This window comes from Plecotus auritus, assembly GCF_963455305.1.
Source record: "Plecotus auritus genome assembly, chromosome: 9".
Lineage (NCBI taxonomy): Eukaryota > Metazoa > Chordata > Mammalia > Chiroptera > Vespertilionidae > Plecotus > Plecotus auritus.
Genome location: NC_137783.1, coordinates 1,671,309 through 1,693,975, shown reverse-complemented (window position 1 = coordinate 1,693,975; position 22,667 = coordinate 1,671,309). Strand labels below are relative to the sequence as shown.

Here is a 22,667-nt window from a genome sequence, read left to right as displayed (position 1 = left end):
GCTCCCTGCCCGTGGGCACGCGGTGTGGGCCCCGGCACGGATGCTTCAGCCCCCGGGAAGTGATGCTCTCGCCTCCAGAGTCAGATCAGGAAGCCCGGGCTCCAGCGTCTCCCCACACGTCCGCCTGAAACGCGTTTAAAAACGACAGCTCGCCTCCCGCGCGCGGACGTGTCGGCGTGCCCAGGAAGGGGGTTTTGGGTGCGAGAAGCACTAAGGCGTCAGAATTTCAAACCGAATCGAAAGGCCGTCGGCGGGATGTGAGGAGGCAGCGCCGTGCTGGCCCCGCTCGGTCCCCCCGCCTGGCACCGCCGTGAGGTGAGAGCGTGGGAGACGGCGGGTGCCCGTGGCTGCAGCCGAGCCCCGAGGAGGACGGGAAGGCGGTGACAGACGTGGACCCGAGGTTTATGCCGGTGTCAAAGTTCACGTGCCTGTCCCTCCGCCCCGAGGCACCCGCCCCCACTTGCCCAGACGTGGAGCCCACGCGTGTCCTGGCAGGAAGTGCGTGGGCAGCATCGCTTCCTCGGGCACCCCCCACGCCCACCCCCACCCCCACCTGCTTCTCGCGGGGCCGCTCGCACCCAGCGCCTTCTGCCCCTGGCCTGCCTGCCCGTCCGACCGTCCGGCTCTGGGGGGCCAGCCACCCTAGGTCTCTGGCCGCACGAAGCCGCGGGGGTCCCCGAGTGCGGGGCACTGCGCAGGAGGCAGATGGGTCACGGTGGGTGGGCTCGTTTCCAAGCGCGAACGTCCTGCTCGCCCCGGTGGGGAGGTTCCGCCGGCGTCTGGCCGCGAGGAGCAGTCTGGCCGGCGGCGTTCGCGTGCCCGAGGCTGGAATGTTGGCTCTCTGGGTTTTTATGGGAAGAACAGCCCCAAATAGTTTAAATCTTGGGAACTGAAAGATGAGCATTCCCGCCGTGATTGTGCCGTTCTCGCCCTGGAGACGCTCGGACCTGCCGGTTGGGCACAGCATCGGATGACATTTTTTTTTCAATGTAATTTCTTCCCCTGAAACTCTCCCGGCGTCTCCCTGTGCTGGTCTCGTTCTCCTCTGTTGTCGGAGCTTCCTCGGGGAGACGCGCTCGGAGAACGCCCTGTCCCCGTTCCACACGCTCCTCCGGGCCGGCAGCGCCGACTCCCAGGCCGCCTCCTGGCCTCCGGACACCGTCCGTTCCTTCGCTGCTGGTCTGGCCCGGGCAGCCTGTGCTCTGGAGCCGGGTGGGGAAGGGGACCGGCATCTCCCAGTTCAATGGGCTGATACCACCGAGCCCGTGTGCCCTGTCAGGTCATGCCTGCCCGGCTCCACACGCTGGGGCCTCTGTGGCTTGTGGTGTTTTTTTTGTTTTGTTTTGTTTTTGTTTTTTTCAGACAAAAATCTAGGGCTTCTGTGGAGTGGGGGTGGCAACATGGGAATCTTTTTCTTTTTAAATATATTTTTATTGATTTTTTGCAGAGAGGAAGGGAGAGGGATTGAGAGTTAGAAACATCGATGAGAGAGAAGCATCGATCAGCTGCCTCCTGCACACCTCCCACTGGGGATGTGCCCACAACCAAGGTACATGCCCTTGACCAGAATCGAACCTGGGACCCTTCAGTCCACAGGCCGACGCTCTATCCAGTGAGCCAAACCGGTTAGGGCTTTAAATACGTACATTTTGAATCCGTTCCCTCTGTTCAGTCTGGCCTCACGGTCCCCTTCCAGGCACCTCAATCTAGTTTCAGAGCTTTTTTTTTTTTTTTAAAAAAAATCTATCTATCTATATAAAAGGCTAATTTGCAAAGTGTCCCTTGGGAGTTTGATTGGAAGATCAGGAGTTCGATAGCTCGCTATGATGTGTGCTGACCCCCGGGGGCAGCACAGAACGAAGGAAGGCCCTGGACGGCAGCTGGAAGGCCCTGATTGGCCCTGATCACCAGCCAGGCCTAGGGACCCTACCCGTGCACGGATTTCGTGCACCGAGCCTCTAGTATATATATAAAAGGCTAATATGCTAAGTGTCCCTCGGACTGTCTGACCGGTCGCTATGATGCACACTGACCACCAGGGGGCAGACACTCAACGCAGGAGCTGCCGTGACGCGCACTGGCCATTTACAGAGAAATGGCACCGCGGACCTCCTGGCGCTGACAAAGCAACACTCAGCTTCCCCTGGAGCGACACCCCACCAAGTCGCAGCCAACGCTGCCGAGACCCCATGGCGCAAAATGCGGCTCACAGCCCTGCGCGGCCCGGAAATGGTGGCTGTGGGCGCCGGGTAATGACATCACGTAGCAACTCCCAGCTTCTTCTCCCTAGCAACTAGTCTCCTTGCAGTTTCTTCAGCCCAGGAACACGACTTGCTTTATAGCCAGGTGCACACATTTTACACTTTAACCAAATGTCTGAAGGTTTTCCCGTGCCTCATCTCATTTGATCCTCACAGAAGTCCTGGGGTAGGCAGATAGGAGGCTCGATGGAATCCTATTTTCTTTTCAATAGCCGGAAAACGGAGATTTAGAAAGCTTAGAAACTTGACCCGACTGAAAAGAAGTAAGAAAAGGTGGACCTTGAAAATGACCTCAGGTTTTCTCACTGTGCAGAATATAGTCAAACACTGCTGCAGTTAAATATTTTACCCCTTGTTCTCCCTGCGTGATCTACAATAATAATCTGCTTCGTGTTGATATTTCCTGCTGTGTTGCTGACAATTACCTGAAAGAGAAGTTGGGGTGCTTCGCTGGGCTAGGAAAAGTTTAGCTACATCAGAAAGCAGGTCTAATTAAGCAAGTTTATTCTATGTCTATAAAAGGATAAGTTGACTTGTGCATGCGTGATACATATAAGCTCTCACCGGTGCCAATTGCACGTGTGTGTTTCCATCTGTAATTGTTGATCGTGAATTTGGTTGACACTTCTATTATAGAGAAAGGGCGAATAGCGATATTAAAATATTTCTTCTAATTAATTTCCTTTCAATTTGCACCAATCTGTGGACCGGGCCACCAGTTTTAAATATATTTTTATTGATGTCAGAGAGGAAGGGAGAGGGAGAGAGAGAGAGAGAAACACCAAGGATGAGAGAGAATCACGGATCGGCTGCCTCCTGCACGCCCTACACTGGGGATCGAGCCCACAACCCGGGCGTGTGCCCTGACCGGGAATCGAACCGTGACCTCCTGGTTCCTAGGTTGACGCCCAACCCCTGAGCCACGCGGCCGGACTGCAGCTTTAATTTGCACGGAGTCAGCCTGTCCGGCCACAGGAGCCGCCACCCCGGGCCTCTGTGAAGAGCGTGTCTGTCTCTCTCAGGCAGGTGTCAGCGAGAACGACTTCTACGACGGGGCGTGGTGCGCGGGCAGGAACGACCCCCACCAGTGGATCGAGGTGGACGCCCGGCGGCTGACCCGGTTCACGGCTGTCATCACGCAGGGGAGGAACTCGCTGTGGCTGTGAGTGCGGCACCCGTGCAGTGTGGGCTCCGTGTCTGGGCCTGAGGTTCCGGGTGTGGGCAGGGCAGGGCAGGGAGGGGCTGGCAATGGGTGGGCAGGTGACTGGCGGTGGGGCCGGGAGGGGTCAGGCAGGGGGCATTAGACGGGAAGGACCTTGGAGGATGGGCAGGAGGCTGGGTGCTGTGGACTTAGGTTCCCCCTGGGAAGGAGCATCTCTTAGAACGACCCCCCCCCCCCCTGCAGGGATGGGAAGTAGGACCCCCACCGGTTAGGCTGAGTGACACCGTGCAGGTTAGGCAGGTGGCGGCCGTCTCGGATCCGTGGTGGTTGTTGGCCGACTGGTGGCCTGAACACAGCCTGAGGAGGAGCTGGGCCGAGCAGAGTGACAGGGGACAGGGGACGGGGACAGGTCCCAGCACCGTCCTGGGACAGGTGTGGCTCTCCCAGACTCTGGGCCTGGCAGGGTCCTGAATGAAGGGTCGCTGCAGAAGCTGCAGAGGTGAGGGCCGGGCCAGCGGGAGGCCTGGGGACGAGGTGGGCACCCATTTCTCAGAACCCAGCTTGCCAGGTCAGTGACGGTGACCTGAGTGATCCCAGGAGAGGTGGCCGCAGCCCCTCAAAACGCTCTGCGGCCTGGTCCACGCACACATGGGGTATATCCCAGCCTGGCCCGTGCACATGTGGGGTCGTATCCTGTCCTGGTCCACGCACACGTGGGGTGTATCCTGTCCTGGTCCACGCACACGTGGGGTCGTATCCTGGCCTGGTCCACGCACACGTGGGGTGTATCCCAGCCTGGCCCGTGCACATGTGGGGTGTATCCCGGCCTGGTCCACGCACACGTGGGGTGTATCCCGGCCTGGTCCACGCACACGTGGGGTGTATCCCGGCCTGGTCCACGCACACGTGGGGTGTATCCCGGCCTGGTCCACGCAAATGTGGGGTGTATCCCGGCCTGGTCTACACACACGTGGGGCAGTATCCTGTCCTGGTCCACGCACACGTGGGGTGTATCCCGGCCTGGTCCACGCACACGTGGGGTGTATCCCGGCCTGGTCTACGCACACGTGGGGTGTATCCCGGCCTGGTCCACGCACACGTGGGGTGTATCCCGGCCTGGTCCACGCACACGTGGGGTGTATCCCGGCCTGGTCCACGCACACGTGGGGTAGTATCCCGGCCTGGTCCAGGCACACGTGGGGTGTATCCCGGCCTGGTCCACGCACACGTGGGGTGTATCCCGGCCTGGTCCACGCACACGTGGGGTGTATCCCGGCCTGGTCCACGCACACGTGGGGTGTATCCCGGCCTGGTCCACGCACACGTGGGGTGTATCCCGGCCTGGTCCACGCACACGTGGGGTGTATCCCGGCCTGGTCCACGCACACGTGGGGTGTATCCCGGCCTGGTCCACGCACACGTGGGGTGTATCCCGGCCTGGTCCACGCACACGTGGGGTGTATCCCGGCCTGGCCCGTGCACATGTGGGGAGTATCCAGCTGTGAAGGCAGGGAATTCTGACACCGGCTACAGCGCAGAGGAACCGTGAGGACATGGCGCTAAGTGCAATGGCCGTCACACAGGACAGACACTGTCTGAGTCCACTCACAAGGGCTCTGAGAGAGTCAGATCCCAACGCAGGAAGCACAGGGGTGGCTGTCAGGGGCCGGGGAGGGGACAGGGAGTTCCTGCTCGAAGGGTATGGCCTTTCACTTTGGGGTGATGGGATGTTCCGGGGTTGGAGGGAGGGGATGGTTGCACAGCAATGTGAATGTACTTATTACCACTGAATTATACCCTTAAAAATGGTTACAATCAGCCCAGCCAGTGTGGCTCAGTGGTAGAGCATTGACCTATGACCAGGAGGTCAGGGTTTGATTCCCGGTCAGGGCACATGCCCGGGTTGCAGGCTTGATCCCCAGGAGGGGGCGTGCAGGAGGCAGCCGATCCATGATTCTCTCTCCTCATGGATGTTTCCACCCTTCTCTCCCTCTCCTTCCTCTCTCAAATCAACACAAGCAAATTTTAAAAAAAATGGTTAAAATCATCGGTTTTATAGAATGTGTACTTTATTATAATAAGTGAAAAATATAAGTGCAAATCCCTCCCTTGCCCCCCCACCCCCAAATAACCTCTCCACCTCAGCCCAGGGCTGGAGACGGAGTCCATACTTGCCATCATATTTCGCGCGCGATGATGCTATTGTTAACTGAGCACCCAGAACATTTTCCTGCTGCTCCTTGACGTCGTAATGGTCATTTTTAACAGCCTGTCACCACACAGCCAGGCCTCCGTCCCCACCTCCACTGTCTGCAATCACAGGTCATTCTGCAAGAAGGCGTTTCCATCCTTTTCCTCTTCCTTTGAGCTGTTCCCTTCACTTGCATTTCCAGAGCTGGGACCCTCCGTGCATTGACAGCACTGGCTCATGGATGTGCTCTCCGTGTGGCACATGGTTCATCGAGGTGCTCTGCGGTGGCTCTTATGCGTATGTTTATACCTGCCATCTCCCCGCCGGCGTGGCTCTCTCTCTGATTGGTGGCTTGTTACCATGACGATTGCTCTCACTGTTCAGATTCCAAAAGGCAAGAGTTTTGAAAAAAAGGAAGAGAAAAAAGTTGAATTCCTCCAGGAAAAGGGAAACTTGGACGGAGAGGCCGGGTTGAGATTGTCCGCGGGGGCCGTGGGGACCAGCGTTAATGCTGGGTATTGACCTGCGGGGCGGCGGCGGCGGGAGCTGTTATTGGATTAGGGAGCGGCCGGCGGGCGGGCTGTTACTGGATCAGAAAGAAGGCAGCTCACTTTCCGTTCCAACCGAAACTCGAGAGGGTCTGGCTGGACGAGAAATCGCAGCGGAACAATGTGTTTCTGGGCTCAGCCGAGGACAGGAGCCTCGGAGGGAGGCGCGGGGTAGGGTTGCTTTGAAGAGGCAGTTTGTTTTTTTAAACGTCTAAGTGCATTTCAAGTCCAATTATTCTTCAAGGACAATGCAAAGGAGGCAGGAGCGGTTCAGTTTAAGCTGCTAGAATAGGACCGTCGGCCCTCAGGACGGGGATAATGAACGGGACGAGGGTGCGTTTGGGTGTCTGAGCCCTTTTCCCGGAGGCGTGAGTCATGCCGGAGGCATTGGGAGCTAGTCCAGCCCGACCCTAACACAGGGCAGCGGGAGAGGCCGCCGCGTGCCGACAGCAAAGAGGACAGCGTCCCTCTGTCCCTCCCCCCACGGCTGTGCTCATGCTGTGCCCAGAATGGGCATCTATGCTACCTTTTTTTTTAAAAAATCGATTTCAGAAAGGAAGGGAGAGGGAGAAAGAGAGAGAGAAACATTGATGATGAGAGAGAATCGCTGATCAGCTGCCTCCTGCACACCCCACACGGGATGGAGCCCACAACCCAGGCCTGTGCCCTGACTGGGCGGGAATGGAACCCTGACCTCCTGGCTCACAGGTGGACCACTGAGCCACACTGGCCAGGCTGCTTTGACCTTCTTTAGAACAGTTGCTTCCCAAGCTTTATCTTTAGCCACAGAGCCGTCCTTTCGAGAAAGCCTTCCTTGGAAACGCTCAGAGAATACGGACAGTGAGGCTGCTGTGTGTGACTCCCGATGTCCGCAGGTCGGCGTGGACCAGCAGCGACACGCTGACGCGGGATGGAGCGGGAGGGGGCGCAGGAGAGCCGTCCGCAGGCCCGGAAACGGCCGGGAAGCGGGTCACGAGGCTTGGCCACTGCCGCGACCAGTCCCTAACCGAGCGGATGAAACACTCCGTGATTCGTGATTTTCAAGTAACTCGCGCTCTCTGACGGGAACAAAATACAGTTGCGTTCATGGTGTTGAATAACTCACGTTTTTCGCTGACAAATGGCCTTCCTCGCTGCTGGCAGTTCAGCGAAACGTGAGTGGACTAGCAAAAGCCGTCTGTCACGTCCCCACTTGTGGAGGGTTTGTTCGGTAGATAATGACCCGTTGCAAGGTGACGATGGGAAAGTTAACCACATCGCCGGAGAGGAGTGGGTGCTTCTAATGCCCCGGACAAAGCGCAGGCAGCGTAAATGCCCGATGTGTCCCATTTTAATTGTTCCGTGAACAAAGCGGTCGTCGTCAGCTCTCGAGAGTCTGTCCCTCTGTCCGTAACGCGAGGGGCGGTTTGGCGGAGGAGTTTGCCGGGGGAGGGCTGGGGGAGGTCGGCAAGTTGGCGGGATGTTTAGGAAGCTTTGGGCCTGGCCGGTGTGGCTCAGGGGGTTGGGCATCGGCCCACACACCCAGAGGTCGCCAGTTGGATTCCCGGTCAGGGCACGTGCCCCAGTGCAGGCTGGATCCCCAGGAGCGGGGAGTGGGAGGCAGCCAGTTGATGTTTGCTCTCTCATCGACGTGTCTCCCTCCCTCTCCCTCCCCCTCTCTCTCTCAAATCGGTTATAAAAACGCATTTATAAAGAGCAAACCCAGCAGCCCAGGTTCCAGAACCTCATGCATCTTGTCGTCTGATTATGCCTTTAGAGGAGAAAGCAGTTGGCTAATTCGAGAGCCACGAGTGAGGCCGTGCCGGGAGCCGGGAGCCGGGAGCCGGGAGCCAGGGGCAGGGAGCAGGGAGCCGGGGGCCAGGGCAGGGAGCAGGGAGCCGGGGGCCGGGGGCTGGGGGCAGGGAGCAGGGAGCAGGGAGCCGGGAGCCAGGGGCAGGGAGCAGGGAGCCGGAGGCCGGGGGCTGGGGGCAGGGAGCCGGGGGCCGGGGGCTGGGGGCAGGGAGCAGGGAGCCGGGGGCCGGGGGCTGGGGGCAGGGAGCCGGGGGCCGGGGGCTGGGGGCAGGGAGCAGGGAGCCGGGAGCAGGGAGCCGGGGGCCGGGGGCAGGGAGCAGGGAGCCGGGGGCCGGGAGCAGGGAGCCGGGGGCCGGAGGCTGGGAGCCGGGAGCAGGGAGCCGGGGGCCGGGGGCTGGGGGCAGGGAGCCGGGGGCCGGGGGCTGGGGGCAGGGAGCAGGGAGCCGGGAGCAGGGAGCCGGGGGCCGGGAGCAGGGAGCAGGGAGCCGGGGGCCGGGAGCAGGGAGCCGGGGGCCGGCTGGCCGCGGAGGAGCGTGGCTCCGTTTGCAGGGGGATCTTAGCAGAGGCTCCGGTGCGGCTTCTCCTTCGGGGGCTCTGAGGGTGACGGAAGGGAGCGGACGAGGCACAGACCCCGAAGGAAGACGAGGCCGGAGCCAGGCCTGTTCCCGGTCCTTTCGGGAAGGCGGCTGTGCTCACAGGAGGGGACGTGCCAGGAGGCAGGGCCCTGGGGGCACGGGTGGCGGTGGGACGAGGGCTGACGTGGGTGAGGGGCGCGCCGTGGCAGGAGGCGTCCTGATCCCCTGAGATGCTAAAGGCGGGGACTCATTCTGGGGGATTCCGAGCCCTCACACCAGGGGCTGCTCCTGGTGGAGGAGGAGGCGGGTCCTCTGCAGCCGTGAGCCGGGCAGGTGCAGGGGTTGGACAGAAAGATGCAGGGAGGGCTGGGTGGCCCCACTGGTGCTGTTGGCGCTTGCCCACCAGGGGGCGGTAGAGAGGCTGGCAGAGCCCCTGGAGGAGGCCGGGGACCAGGGCCTGGTGGGAGGAGTCAGAGCCAGAGGCTGATCCCCTGGGGGTAAAGGGCAGTCAAGGATCGGCAGTGATGGAGGTGGGTGGGGAGGACTCCACGGCAGCAGAGGGGATGCCTGGGGTCAGGAGGCCATGGGCGGGGTTAGAGGGGAGCAGGCACCTGGGAATGTGGAGGCTGCAGGGCTGGCCACTCAGCGCTGTGCCTGCTGGGAGAATCCCCAGGACATGGGGACCCTGGCTTAGGTGGGGGGGGCGGTGGGGGGCAGCCGGGGAGACGGTGGTCTGAGTGAGGAGGGAGTGATGGAGAGAAGGGTCAGTGCCCAGCCACGCAGCCGCAGGGGGTGCGGGTCCAGAGGCCGGGATGCAGATGGCACCTCCCCTCCCAGCGGGAGGCCGGACGTCTGGGTCCCCAGGGAGAAGGGTCACAGAGCTCCCCTCTCTCTTCAGCACCCCCGCCCCCCCGGGTTTCCCTCCCAGGGCACGGATCAGGGCCTTTCGCAGCCCTCGGTGGGGTCGGGGCCCCAGCGCAGCAGGGCCGGGCGGGGGCGGAGGAGGGGGCCGGGGGGGGGGGCCAGGAGCCCGGAGGAGGCCACGCAGCCCCGGACGCAGGTCAGGGAGGCGGCCGGGGAGGCGTGTTTTCCTGCCGCGGCTCCTGTTACTGACGAAGTGAGTGTCGACACCTGTGGGGCCAGCGCTGAGCCGCAGGTCTGGCACCGAGCGGAGAGGCTGCAATGAGGACCTCGCCAAGTTCAAGTAGAAGGCCGCGTGCCGTCACTTCCTCCTTTCCTGTTGCCTCTCAACAACGCAGGGGCGTGATTCGAAGTTAAAGACACTCTCACCTCCAGCCACACGGCTCGCCTTGGGGTTCGGGGCGCCTGTGACGAAGGACTGGGCTCTCGGGGGGGGGGGAATCTCTCGGGGAACAGCTCGAGAATTCCCTCCTGGGGTGACGCTTCCTGCTGTGTCCAGGGCTCCTGGACCCCTGGTCTGACTCCCGGGAACCATGCTGGCCACACGGCCTTTTTTCACCTGGTGGAGGGCTCCCTCCCCAGCGTAGCCCCCAAATGCACCCACTCCGTGACCCACAAGGGCCTGTGTGGACTGGCCCCCTCTGCCTCTGGGACCTCGTTCCCTTTGCCCTCCTAGCCCAGCCTCCTTATTCTGCAGATAAGCAAGGCCCTCCTGCCCCAGGCCCTTTGCACCTGCCATTCTGTCTGCCTCGAGGCGCAGCCCTCCCTGCCTTCCGAGGCTTCCTTCCGAAACCCCCTCCCAGTGGAGGACCCGTGTGTCTGTGTGTCTGTGTGTCTGTGTGTCCGTGCCCTGATGGATGTCACCCTCCGGGAGGGGCAGGGCCTGGCTCCTGTTTGCCTCTGGGTCCCCAGTGCCCTGCGCGGGGAAGGTCTCCAGCTCCATCGCTGCGGACTGTCCTCTCCAGGGGCCGGACCTCAGCGCCCCCAGCCCAGGGCCTCCCGAGTGAGCCTGGGTTCAGACCTTCCTAGTCGCAGCCTCCGTTTCTTCATCTGCGAGACGGAGATGACAGTACCCGCCGCCCAGGTCACTGTGGGGGTTAAATGAGTGACGTCCACGTCAGGCGGTGAAGGGAGCCCTGGGCACACAGTGAGTCCCTGGAAGAGACGCCGCAGCCACTGTTTTGTTAGGATTCCTTCCCTTTCGTGGGGCTGCTCACATGCCAGCCCCCCTTCCCTCTCCGGCCAGTGCTCTTGGCGTGTCCGCACCGCACTCCTCCTCCCTCTGAGGCCCGGCTCCCCCGCCGGTCGGGGCTCTAGCCGGAGGCCGAGGAGGGGCTGGTCCAGGTGGTCCGCCGCCTCCAGGCCTCCGCGTCCTGGTCCCAGAGGCGCACAGGAGGCCCCGGCGCGCCGGACACGGCAGGTGCCGGGTGAGCCGTGGCTGTGCCATTTACAGAGCGTCCCCCACCCCCGCGCCCCCCCTCGAGCCCCCAGGCCCCAGCCACCGGCAGGGGCACCTCCAGCCCCCAGGGGACCCCGAGGGACTTGAGGACGGAATCGGTCACGCTGCGGCTGAGAAGCAGATCCTGACGTTGTGCCAAGACCCTCCGGGGCCACGTCAGTGTTTCGCGGACATTAGTGTGGCTCGCGGGAACTTTCCACGTAAAACATGCTGGCCCCGCTTGTCCCCATCGTGCGGATGAGGAAACGGAGGTGTGGCGAGTTCCCTGACTGTTCCTTCTGATTTTCTCCTTTGCCTCGAACCCTGAACCCTGGGAGTGGGCTCGCGTGCCCTGCATCGGAGCACATGCTGGGGCTGGGGCGGCCCAGGGCCACGTTCCCCATCGGGCACAGCAGGCGCGGTAGCCGGGCCCAAGAGCGTGGGTCACGTCTTTACAATTCGGAGGAAAGAAAGAGCGCCTGGGGCCGTGGTCGGCAAACTGCGGCTCGCGAGCCACATGCGGCTCTTTGGCCCCTTGAGTGTTTAGCAAAGGCCAGCTTAGGAGTACCCTAATTAAGTTAATAACCATGTACCTACCTATATAGTTTAAGTTTAAAAAGTTTGGCTCTCAAAAGGAATTTCCATCGTTGTACGGTTGATATTTGGCTCTGTGGACTGATGAGTTTGCCCACCCCTGGCCTGGGGCTGAAGAGAACGTTCCATGCACAAGGGCAGCACAGTCATCTTCACATCGACACAGTCAGGAAATAGGGCTCTTCCCCAGTTTTTAGGGAAGGAAGGGCGTGCGGTCGGCAGAACGGTGGTCCCCCAAAATGTCAGCATCCTGGTTCAAGCACCTGTGAACAGGTGGTCACATGTCAAGGTCGCGGATGCAGTTAAGGTTGCGGGTCCGCTGACCTTGAGAGATTCGTGTTTTTAACGGTTCACAGTTGATCCGCATTTTTAACCGTAATAATGCGGACTTTGTAATCAAAGACAACACGGTAATTTCAAGAGAAACATCAAAAGTGCTTTGTTCAAAGTAATGCCCATCGCTAGCTGCACATTTCCCCCGTCTTCCAGGTAATTTGTGGATACCGTCCCAATAGAGCTTTTCTTGTTTGGAGGCAGACCATTCAGAGACCCCATTTCCCACTTCTTCGCACGTGGTGAAGTGCTGCTCAGAAAGTGCGTGTGCCATCGACCGGAACAAGTGGTCATCTGAAGGAGCCAGACAACAAAATAGCACACACGTCCAATCGCATACATGTCAGCATACGTGTGACCCCATCGATGGAAAGAACCCGCATTAGTACCCGGTGCACCTGGTGTATGCATTTCCTCCTCAGGCAATGCCACCTTCTCTGCCTGCTTGTTCTTTTTTGCCCGTTCACAGCTCTTGTTCTTTTCCTTGGAGATTTCCTTTGTTGCCGATGGTTTGGAATGTGTGTGTGTGTGTGTGTGTGTGTGTGTGTGTGTCTGTGTGTGTATGTCTGTGTGTGTGTGTCTGTGTGTGTATGTGTGTGTCTGCGTGTGTGTGTGTGTCTGTGTGTGTGTGTCTGTGTGTGTGTGTGTCTGTGTGTGTCTGTCTGTGTGTGTGTGTGTGTGTGTCTGTGTGTGTGTGTGTCTGTGTGTGTGTGTAGTGCAGCTGGGGCCTGTTGTCCTGCAGGCATGTAGCCCGCCGCTGGGCTGACGGTGGACGTTTCTGGGTTTCATTCAAACCACCTTTACATCGGGTACTAACCGGTGGGAATGTGTTCCAGATGTTTCCGTGGCAGCCCACCTCCTCTCCTCCTCGTCTGAAGGACGGCCGGCTGGGAGGAAGGGTGGTGTCCGCTCTACGGGTGGGGCTGTGTTTGGCTTGGCTGGGCTTGGCGTGGCGCAGGGAGCCGCCTGGAGTCCCCGAGCCCCTCCGTCTTCCGCATCAGCAAGTCGCTGACACAGAAACCGACATCTCCGGTCACGGAGAAGGAAACGTCCGGTGGTTTTGCGATGTGGGGACATGTCTCCGAGGGAAGTGGGAAAATGCCACAGAGGGCTGGAAATGTCAAACCTCCCCGAGGGTTAGGACGTGGAAGCTCGGATCTTTGAAGCCGGCTTCTGACAAGGATGTCACAGAAGCATCCCGGCGGGCGTGGCTTTTCTGTGAGAGGGGCCCGGCTGCGTTCATCCACCCGCCCGGCCCGCACCCCTCCCGGCCACACGCGGACCTGTCCTCACCTAACTTCCTCGCGTCGTCATATTCTCCTGCGCCGTCCAGCTTACGCCCCCGTGCGTCTCATGGACCTGGGACCCTCAGCGAAGGGCTCATGTGTGATGTTCCCTGGCGTTCCCAGGGGCTGGCCGGGCGCTGGGGGCGTAGCAGCCTCTGGGTCAGGAGCAGCACTTAGCACATGCCCCGGGGCAGCTGGGATTTTTTCACGTGGAGAGAACTTTCTGACCCAAGTCCATCCTCCCTCAGGGTCACTGATGGCAGCTACCCCCACCCCCCCGCCCCATCACCACGGATGATCCACCTCCTTCGCTATAATTAAGATCTAATTAACTAACACTTCCTTTTTTTAAAAGAGTGTTTCATTTATTTTTTTAAAAATATGTTTTTATTGATCCCAGAGAGGAAGGGAGAGGGAGAGAGAGAGAGAAACATCCGTGAGGAGAGAATCATGGATCGGCTGCCTCCTGCACGCCCCCCACTGGGGACTGAGCTCAAACCCAGGCATATGGCCCGACCGGGGATTGGACCGTGACTTCCCGGCTCAGCGGCCGACACTCAGCCACGGAGTTGTGCCTATTTCTCTGTGGCTGCACCAGGCCATCCCCATCGCGAAGGCGCAGAGCGTTAATCCTGAGCGTCGGCACAGGCCTATCGGATGAGGTGTGAGGTCTGAGTCACCTGGATGCAGGCAGGGACGGGAGAGAGGAGGAGTCCCGGTGGGCACACGGACGGGGCGTGCCAAGGCCGAGGCACGGAGCGTGTGATCGGTCCCAGGAGCGGAGAGGCAGCGCACAGAAAACAAGGCGGGCGGGGCCCGGAGGCCACGGTGCGGGGGCCCGTGCCCACGTGGCGGCCGGAGTGAGCAGGTGGTGATGGTCTCGTGAGAGGCGTCGTCCAGGCAAGACGGCTTTACGTGTTTATTCAGGAAAGCTCAGAACTCTGATTCCCACGTTCTACGAACAGACTGTGGCATCGACGGTCAGTGACCTGGCCCAGGTCCTGGGAAGGGCACACCTGCTCTGCTCTCCGCTGCCCTTCTGCATGGAAGAGGAGAACACTGGAAAGTGCGTAGTCCCGCCCGCCCGGCCGGCGTGGCTCAGGGCTTGAGCACTGACCTAGGAGCCAGGAGGTCAGGGTTCGAGTCCCCGTCAGAGCACAGGCCCGGGTTGTGGGCTGGATCCCCGCTAGGGGGCGTGCAGGAGGCAGCTGACCCAGGATTCTTTTTCATCATGGATGTTTCTATCTCTCTCCCTCTCCCTTCCTCTCTGAAGTCAATAAAAATACATGTTTAAGATAAGTAAGTAAAGTGTGTAGTCCCAATGACATTTTGTTTCCTCTCAGGAGTGACTGGGTGACCTCCTACAAGGTCATGGTGAGCAACGACAGCCACGCATGGGTCACCGTGAAGAACGAATCAGGGGACGTGGTGAGTCTCCTCCCAGTGCCCTCGGTGCCCGCCGGGGGCTCTGCCAGGCAGGCGGTGTGTGCCTGTGTGTGCACTGTGTGTGCCCGTGTGTGTGCCCGTGTGTGCCCGTGTGTGCCCGTGTGTATGCCTGTGTGTGTGCCCTGTGTGTGCCCCGTGTGTGCCCGTGTGTACCCCGTGTGTGCCCGTGTGTGCCCTGTGTGTTCCCATGTGTGCCCGTGTATATGCCTGTGTGTGCCCCGTGTGTACCCCGTGTGTGCCCGTGTGTGCCCGAGTGTGCCTGTGTGTGCCCTGTGTGTGCACCGTGTGTGTCCGATGTATACCCTGTGTGTGCCCTGTGTGCCCTGTGTGTGCACTGTGTGTGCCCTGTGTGTGCCCGTGTGTATGCCCATGTGTGTGCCCTGTGTGTGCCCTGTGTGCCCGTTTGTGCCTGTGTGTGCCCTGTGTGTGCCCGCGTGTACATGTGTGTGCCCTGTGTGTGCCTGTGTGTATGCCCATGTGTGTGCCCTGTGTGTGCCCTGTGTGCCCCGTGTGTGCCCCGTGTGTGCCCTGTGTGTGCCCGTGTGTGCCTGTGTGTGCCCTGTGTGTGCCCGTGTGTATGCCCATGTGTGTGCCCTGTGTGTGCCCGTGTGTGCCCGTGTGCCCCGTTTGTGCCCGTGTGTGCCCTGTGTGTGCCCGTGTGTGCCCTGTGTGCCCGTGTGTGCCTGTGTGTGCCCGTGTGTGCCCCGTGTGTGCCTGTGTGTGCCCCGTGTGTGCCCGTGTGTGCCCCGTTTATGCCCGTGTGTGCCCCGTTTGTGCCCGTGTGTGCCCCGTTTGTGCCCGTGTGTGCCCCGGGAGTTTGCTGATTTTCTGCCAGCTCAGGGCACTCACAAGCTCTGATGGATGACGCCCCAGAAGCGCAGCACCCAGTGGCCCTGGTTCAGGGCTCCTGTCGGGCTTAGTCTGCCAGCTCACAGCTCAGCCCTGGAAGTGGGGGGCCCTTGGCATCGCCCCCCCCAAGCTGTTCATTCAATGTGACCGATCCCTGACGTGCTTGAATGGCCGCAATCTTTCGGCCCCAGGATGGGCTCCAGGGCGGCCAGTCTGACCACGTCCCCTCTTCCTCGGTCCGCTGCTCCTGGCCTGGCGCCCCGTGTCCTGCGCGACCTGTCTGTGGCCTCCCTTTCCCTTCTTACCCCCAACGCACTCCTGTGTCCCCAGAGGCCACGGTCCCTCCCTCTGCGCCCGTCGAAGGCCCCCGCAGCCACCACGGCTGCTGCTCTCTGGAGCCCGCCCTTCCCTGCAGCCCCACACACCCCGCCTTCGGGGCCACACGGGGCCCTTCACACGCACCTCACCCTCACGCCTCGGGGAGCCCGGCGCCCTGAGGCTGTCCCTCTGCCGTGGCCCCGATGGTTTCCGTGGGGACATCTCAGTCCCCATCCCCGCCCAAGAAGGGCTTCCTGTGGGCAGGGCCCAGGCTGGTCGGTGCTCCCCCCTGCCTGGCCCCCCCCCCCCCCGACGCCAGCACGCGTGTGGGATTCCTCAGTGAGGCCGGGTGAGTGAGTCCGTTACCCCCGACACGCAGCGCTGAAAGGCTGTCCCTCGCCCTTGTGTGTGAGCAGGTGTTTGAGGGGAACAGTGAAAAGGAGGTGCCCGTCCTCAACGAGCTGCCGGTACCCATGGTGGCCCGCTACCTCCGCGTCAACCCGCAGTCCTGGTTCCAGGACGGGAGCATCTGCCTGCGGCTGGAGGTCCTCGGCTGCCCGCTGCCCGGTGAGCGTGTCCCCCGCGCCCCTCAGGGGCCCCCCACGGGGAATCTAATAGACCAGCCCGGCCGCTGTGGCTCAGGGGCTGAGCATCGACCTATGAACCGGTCCGATTCCCGGTCAGAACACATTATGCCCGGGAGGCGGGCTCGATCCCCAGTGGGGGGCGTGCAGGAGGCAGCTGATCTATGACTCTCTCTCATCAGTGATGTTTCTCTCTCTCTCTCCCCCTCTCCCGTCCCCTCTGAAACCAATAAAAACATATTTAAAAAGAAACATATCTGCTGCAAAATATTTAGAAAGCGTGGGTCAGCCAAAAGCAAATAAACAAAAAACTCGCCCTCACCGGTTTGGCTCAGTGGGTAGAGCGTCGGCCTGCGGACTGAAGGGTCCTAGGTTCGATTCCGGTCAAGGGCATGTGCCTTGGTTGCGGGCACATCCCCAGTAGAGGGTGTGCAAGAGGCAGCTGATCGATGTTTCTGAGTTTCTATCCCACTCCCTCTCTGTAAAAAAATCAATAAAACATATTAATTAAAAAATAAATAGCCCTAACCGGTTTGGCTCAGTGGATAGAGCGTCGGCCTGCGGACTGAGGGGTCCCAGGTTCGATTCCGGTCAAGGGCATGTACCTTGGTTGCGGGCACATCCCTGGTGGGGAGTGTGCAGGAGGCAGCTGATCGATGTCTCTCTCTCATCGATGTTTCTGACTTTCTGTCCCTCTCCCTTCCTCTCTGTAGAAAGTCAATAAAATATATTTATAAAATAAAATAAAATAAAATAAATAAACAAAAAACTCCCATAATCCCTCTCGGAAGCACCAGGGACACCTGGACCGCGCGGTGCCAAGCGGCCGTGGTCCTGCAGGGATTTGAAGGCGAGGCCGATTTCCAGGTTGCACATGCCTCCCCTCTGCCCCCCACGAGCGAGGGTAGCCCTGAGTGTTCCCGCTACGGCAGGGGCGCGGCAGGAGTTCACCGTAAACCTGCCCGTGTACACCGCGCCTTTCTGTCTCCGTAGCTTCCCTGGGGCGCGCGTGCCTTTGGGTAAATGTCTGTTCCTTTAGGTTGTATCCCTTTGCCCCGTTTTCACAAGACGGTGTCTGGCTGGGACCTCGGGGTGTCGGGAAGCAGGGGGCTTCGTTCCCATCAGCCACCTGGGTCCGGGCTGGTGTTGGCTGTGAACAGCTGATCCGGCCTGGCCAGATCTTATCAGAGCTTATGTGTTTGTGGCCACGTGGAGCCTGTAGGCCAGCCGTGGGCAAACGACGGCCCGCGGGCCGGATCCGGCCCGTTCGGCTGTTCTGTCCGGCCCGCGGAGCCGAAAGAGCGGAGGGTTCTCTTGCTCTCCCCTCTGCTCCTTTACTTTGAATTTATATTAGTTCACACAAACACTCCATCCATGCTTTTGTTCCGGCCCTCCGGTCCAGTTTAAGAACCCATTGTGGCCCTCGAGTCAAAAAGTTTGCCCACCCCTGCTGTAGGCGGTGGCCTCTTCATTCTGACCCGGCATCTCCAGGAAACTGGACCCCCCCCCTCCCTCTCGCCCCGCCCCCAAGCATCCCTGCAGCCCTTCATTAGACCTGTAGGAATTCGCACATCCCTGCCCGCCCAGAGCCAGGCCTCAGGGAGCAAGCCGCACGGCTCCGGGCTCTCTCTCCTACACGCCTACCCAGGGAGGCTCTCCCAGTCCCGGGCCCTGTGGGGTGAGGCCTTTGCTGCCTCTGGGTTCCCCAGTCCCCCCAGCACCCCCAGCTCTGAGGTCCGCGGGCACCGCTGTATCCATCTCATTATTTCGACGGCCATCCCACCCCCGACCATGAACTTAATTTACCACATTTTTTATGTCACTCATTGCTCGTCTCTCATTCCCTTAATAACCCTGAGCCAACTGTGACTTTTTAGAACTCAGTCTTCGTACGGGTGAGAAAGTCGCGTCTGTCTTTCTCGCACACCTACTTCCCCGCACACCAGACCGAGTCTCTGTCATATATTTGTACGGACTGATCGCAAAACGTCTCCCACGCCGGGGAAACGATGAGAGTGCCTGCCTTGTGGGTGCCTGCGTCCTGGCTCAGGGACAGAGCCCCGGTTTTGAACCCGCCTTAGAGCTGGAAGCGGGTGGTGCTGGTGGTTTGCTTCGGTGAAGACCCCACAGGGAACACGTTGTTTCTGTGTCGTGGCGCGTGTCCGGGAGGGAACACGTTGTCTCTGTGTGGTGGCGCGTGTCCGGGAGGGAACAGGTTGTCTCTGTGTGGTGGCGCGTGTCCGGAGGGAACACGTTGTCTCTGTGTGGTGGTGCGTGTCCGGGAGGGAACACGTTGTCTCTGTGTGGTGGCGCGTGTCCGGGAGGGAACACGTTGTCGCTGTGTGGTGGCGCGTGTCCGGGAGGGAACACGTTGTTGCTGTGTGGTGGCGCGTGTCCGGGAGGGAACACGTTGTCTCTGTGTGGTGGTGCGTGTCCGGGAGGGAACACGTTGTTTCTGTGTGGTGGCGCGTGTCCGGGAGGGAACACGTTGTCTCTGTGTGGTGGTGCGTGTCCGGGAGGGAACACGTTGTTTCTGTGTGGTGGCGCGTGTCCGGGAGGGAACACGTTGTCTCTGTGTGGTGGCGCGTGTCCGGGAGGGAACACGTTGTCGCTGTGTGGTGGCGCGTGTCCGGGAGGGAACACGTTGTTGCTGTGTGGTGGCGCGTGTCCGGGAGGGAACACGTTGTCTCTGTGTGGTGGCGCGTGTCCGGGAGGGAACACGTTGTTTCTGTGTGGTGGCGCGTGTCCGGGAGGGAACACGTTGTTTCTGTGTGGTGGCGCGTGTCCGGGAGGGAACACGTTGTCTCTGTGTGGTGGTGCGTGTCCGGGAGGGAACACGTTGTTTCTGTGTGGTGGCGCGTGTCCGGGAGGGAACACGTTGTTTCTGTGTGGTGGCGCGTGTCCGGGAGGGAACACGTTGTCTCTGTGTCGTGGCGCGTGTCCGGGAGGGAACACGTTGTCTCTGTGTCGTGGCGCGTGTCCGGGAGGGAACACGTTGTTTCTGTGTGGTGGCGCGTGTCCGGGAGGGAACACGTTGTTTCTGTGTGGTGGCGCGTGTCCGGGAGGGAACACGTTGTCTCTGTGTCGTGGCGCGTGTCCGGGAGGGAACACGTTGTCTCTGTGTCGTGGCGCGTGTCCGGGAGGGAACACGTTGTCTCTGTGTGGTGGCGCGCGTCCGGGAGGGAACACGTTGTCTCTGTGTGGTGGCGCGTGTCCGGGAGGGAACACGTTGTCTCTGTGTGGTGGCGCGTGTCCGGGAGGGAACACGTTGTCTCTGTGTGGTGGCGCGTGTCCGGGAGGGAACACGTTGTCTCTGTGTGGTGGCGCGTGTCCGGGAGGGAACACGTTGTCTCTGTGTGGTGGTGCGTGTCCGGGAGGGAACACGTTGTTGCTGTGTGGTGGTGCGTGTCCGGGAGGGAACACGTTGTCTCTGTGTGGTGGTGCGTGTCCGGGAGGGAACACGTTGTTGCTGTGTGGTGGTGCGTGTCCGGGAGGGAACACGTTGTCTCTGTGTGGTGGTGCGTGTCCGGGAGGGAACACGTTGTTGCTGTGTGGTGGTGCGTGTCCGGGAGGGAACACGTTGTCTCTGTGTGGTGGCGCGTGTCCGGGAGGGAACACGTTGTCTCTGTGTGGTGGTGCGTGTCCGGGAGGGAACACGTTGTTGCTGTGTGGTGGTGCGTGTCCGGGAGGGAACACGTTGTCTCTGTGTGGTGGTGCGTGTCCGGGAGGGAACACGTTGTCTCTGTGTGGTGGTGCGTGTCCGGGAGGGAACACGTTGTCTCTGTGTGGTGGTGCGTGTCCGGGAGGGAACACGTTGTCTCTGTGTGGTGGCGCGTGTCCGGGAGGGAACACGTTGTTTCTGTGTCATGTTGCGTGTCCGGGAGGGAACACGTTGTTTCTGTGTCATGTTGCGTGTCCGGGAGGGAACACGTTGTCTCTGTGTCGTGGTGCGTGTCCGGGAGGGAACACGTTGTCTCTGTGTCGTGGTGCGTGTCCGGGAGGGAACACGTTGTCTCTGTGTCGTGGCGCGTGTCCGGGAGGGAACACGTTGTCTCTGTGTGGTGGCGCGTGTCCGGGAGGGAACACGTTGTCTCTGTGTGGTGGCGCGTGTCCGGGAGGGAACACGTTGTCTCTGTGTGGTGGCGCGTGTCCGGGAGGGAACACGTTGTCTCTGTGTGGTGGCGCGTGTCCGGGAGGGAACACGTTGTCTCTGTGTGGTGGTGCGTGTCCGGGAGGGAACACGTTGTCTCTGTGTGGTGGTGCGTGTCCGGGAGGGAACACGTTGTCTCTGTGTGGTGGCGCGTGTCCGGGAGGGAACACGTTGTTTCTGTGTCATGTTGCGTGTCCGGGAGGGAACACGTTGTTTCTGTGTCATGTTGCGTGTCCGGGAGGGAACACGTTGTCTCTGTGTCGTGGTGCGTGTCCGGGAGGGAACACGTTGTCTCTGTGTCGTGGTGCGTGTCCGGGAGGGAACACGTTGTCTCTGTGTCGTGGTGCGTGTCCGGGAGGGAACACGTTGTTTCTGTGTCATGTTGCGTGTCCGGGAGGGAACACGTTGTCTCTGTGTCGTGGTGCGTGTCCGGGAGGGAACACGTTGTCTCTGTGTGGTGGCGCGTGTCCGGGAGGGAACACGTTGTTTCTGTGTCATGTTGCGTGTCCGGGAGGGAACACGTTGTTTCTGTGTCATGTTGCGTGTCCGGGAGGGAACACGCTGTCCGGGATCATTGGCGAATCCCAGGACCACTCAGGTAGAGGGTCCGAGCTGAAATGAGTCCATGAGGAGCAGGGTGGCTGGTTCCTCCTGGAACTGCAATCCCCAGTCCCGCCTGCAGGGGGCCAGGCCTGCTGGGCTTTTCTGAGCACACAGCCCCGTGGGCACGCCGTGGGCAGGTGTCTGCCAGGCCCTGGGTGCCAGGCTGCGGCTTGCCCTCCGCGTCGCTCAGCACGGCCTCCGCCTGGTCCCTCTCTGCGGCAGGAGCGCATCTGTTGTTGGGAGAGGGCAAAGGGCAGCCGTGAGAGTCTCCTGGAATAAGGATTTCCCTGTGAGTTATTCCCGGAGTGTGTGTGGGAGTGCGTGTGCGTGTGCGTGTGCGTGTATGTGTGTGAAGTGGGTCCTGAGGGCAATTTAAACCTCACAGAGAGAGAGTTACAGTGTGGAATCCAGTGGGTTTCAAATGTGGACTCAGGCCCGGCCGGTGTGGCTCAGTGGTTGAATGTCGACCTATGAACCAGGAGGTCAGAGTTCCATTCCCCGTCAGGGCACATGCCCGGGTTGTGGGCTTGATCCCCAGTAGGGGGCGTGCAGGAGGCAGCCAGTCCCTGATTCTCTCTCCTCATGGATGTTTCTATTTCTTTCCCTCTCCTTTCCTCTCTGACATCAATAAAAATAGATTTTAGAAAATACAAATGTGGCATTGGAATAGCTCTGTTTCCCAGCCCCCATATTCAGGGCCACTTTTCTTCTGCCCACGGGGGAGCTGCCTTTACACCTGCCGCCCCGGGGTGGTGACGTCCAAGGCCCAGGTGGCAGGAGGCCCCCCACACCCGCGGGTCTCAGAGCTCGTGGCCCTGAGCTGGCACCGTCCATGGGTGAGGTTAACCAGCCCAAGGCAGGAATGACCCCACCACCTCACCCCTCCGCCCGAGCTGCGTCGTGGCTAAATGTGCCACCAGGTTCTCTCTTCCCGGGACGCCTGCCCATGAACTCCATGTCCCTTTGCTCCGCCTCCTCCTGTTCCGTCCTCCACCTGCTCCCTCACATCCTGGAGCCCTGGCTCCCTCACATCCGGAGACCCTGGCTCCCTCACATCCGGGGACCCTGGCTCCCTCACATCCTGGGGCTCCCTCACATCTGGGACCCTGGCTCCCTCACATCCTGGGGCTCCCTCACATCCTGGGACCCTGGCTCCCTCACATCCGGGGACCCTGGCTCCCTCACATCCTGGGGCTCCCTCACATCTGGGACCCTGGCTCCCTCACATCCTGGGACCCTGGCTCCCTCACATCCTGGGACCCTGGCTCCCTCACATCTGGGACCCTGGCTCCCTCACATCCTGGGACCCTGGCTCCCTCACAACCTGGGACCCTGGCTCCCTCACATCCGGGGACCCTGGCTCCCTCACAACCTGGGACCCTGGCTGCGATGCTTTCCACGCCTTTGTGGATGCTGTTTCCAGAAATGCTTGACGCTCAGGGGGACATAAGCGAGGAGTGTTGTTTAATGGCCATAGAATTTCGGATTTGCAAGATCAGAAAGGTCCGTTCGCAGCAGTGCGCACACACGTGACCCTGCTCGCCTCTGCCCTGAGAACCTGGTTAAGGTGTTACGGTTCACGAAGCTCGTACCCGTGTCCTCAGGCGAATTGATTTG

At 60.7% G+C, this 22,667-nt stretch overlaps 1 protein-coding gene across 1 annotated transcript in view; it reads left to right on the top strand.

Annotated features, from left to right (window-relative positions):
- Nucleotides 1–22,667, top strand: part of CPXM2 (carboxypeptidase X, M14 family member 2) — a 57,675-nt gene that overhangs the window by 14,154 nt on the left and 20,854 nt on the right. The window contains exons 4-6 of the mRNA XM_080642028.1: nucleotides 3,284–3,423; nucleotides 14,444–14,528; nucleotides 16,130–16,280. Coding sequence (XP_080498154.1) covers nucleotides 3,284–3,423; nucleotides 14,444–14,528; nucleotides 16,130–16,280 — 376 coding nt within the window. The remainder of the gene's footprint in view (nucleotides 1–3,283; nucleotides 3,424–14,443; nucleotides 14,529–16,129; nucleotides 16,281–22,667) is intronic.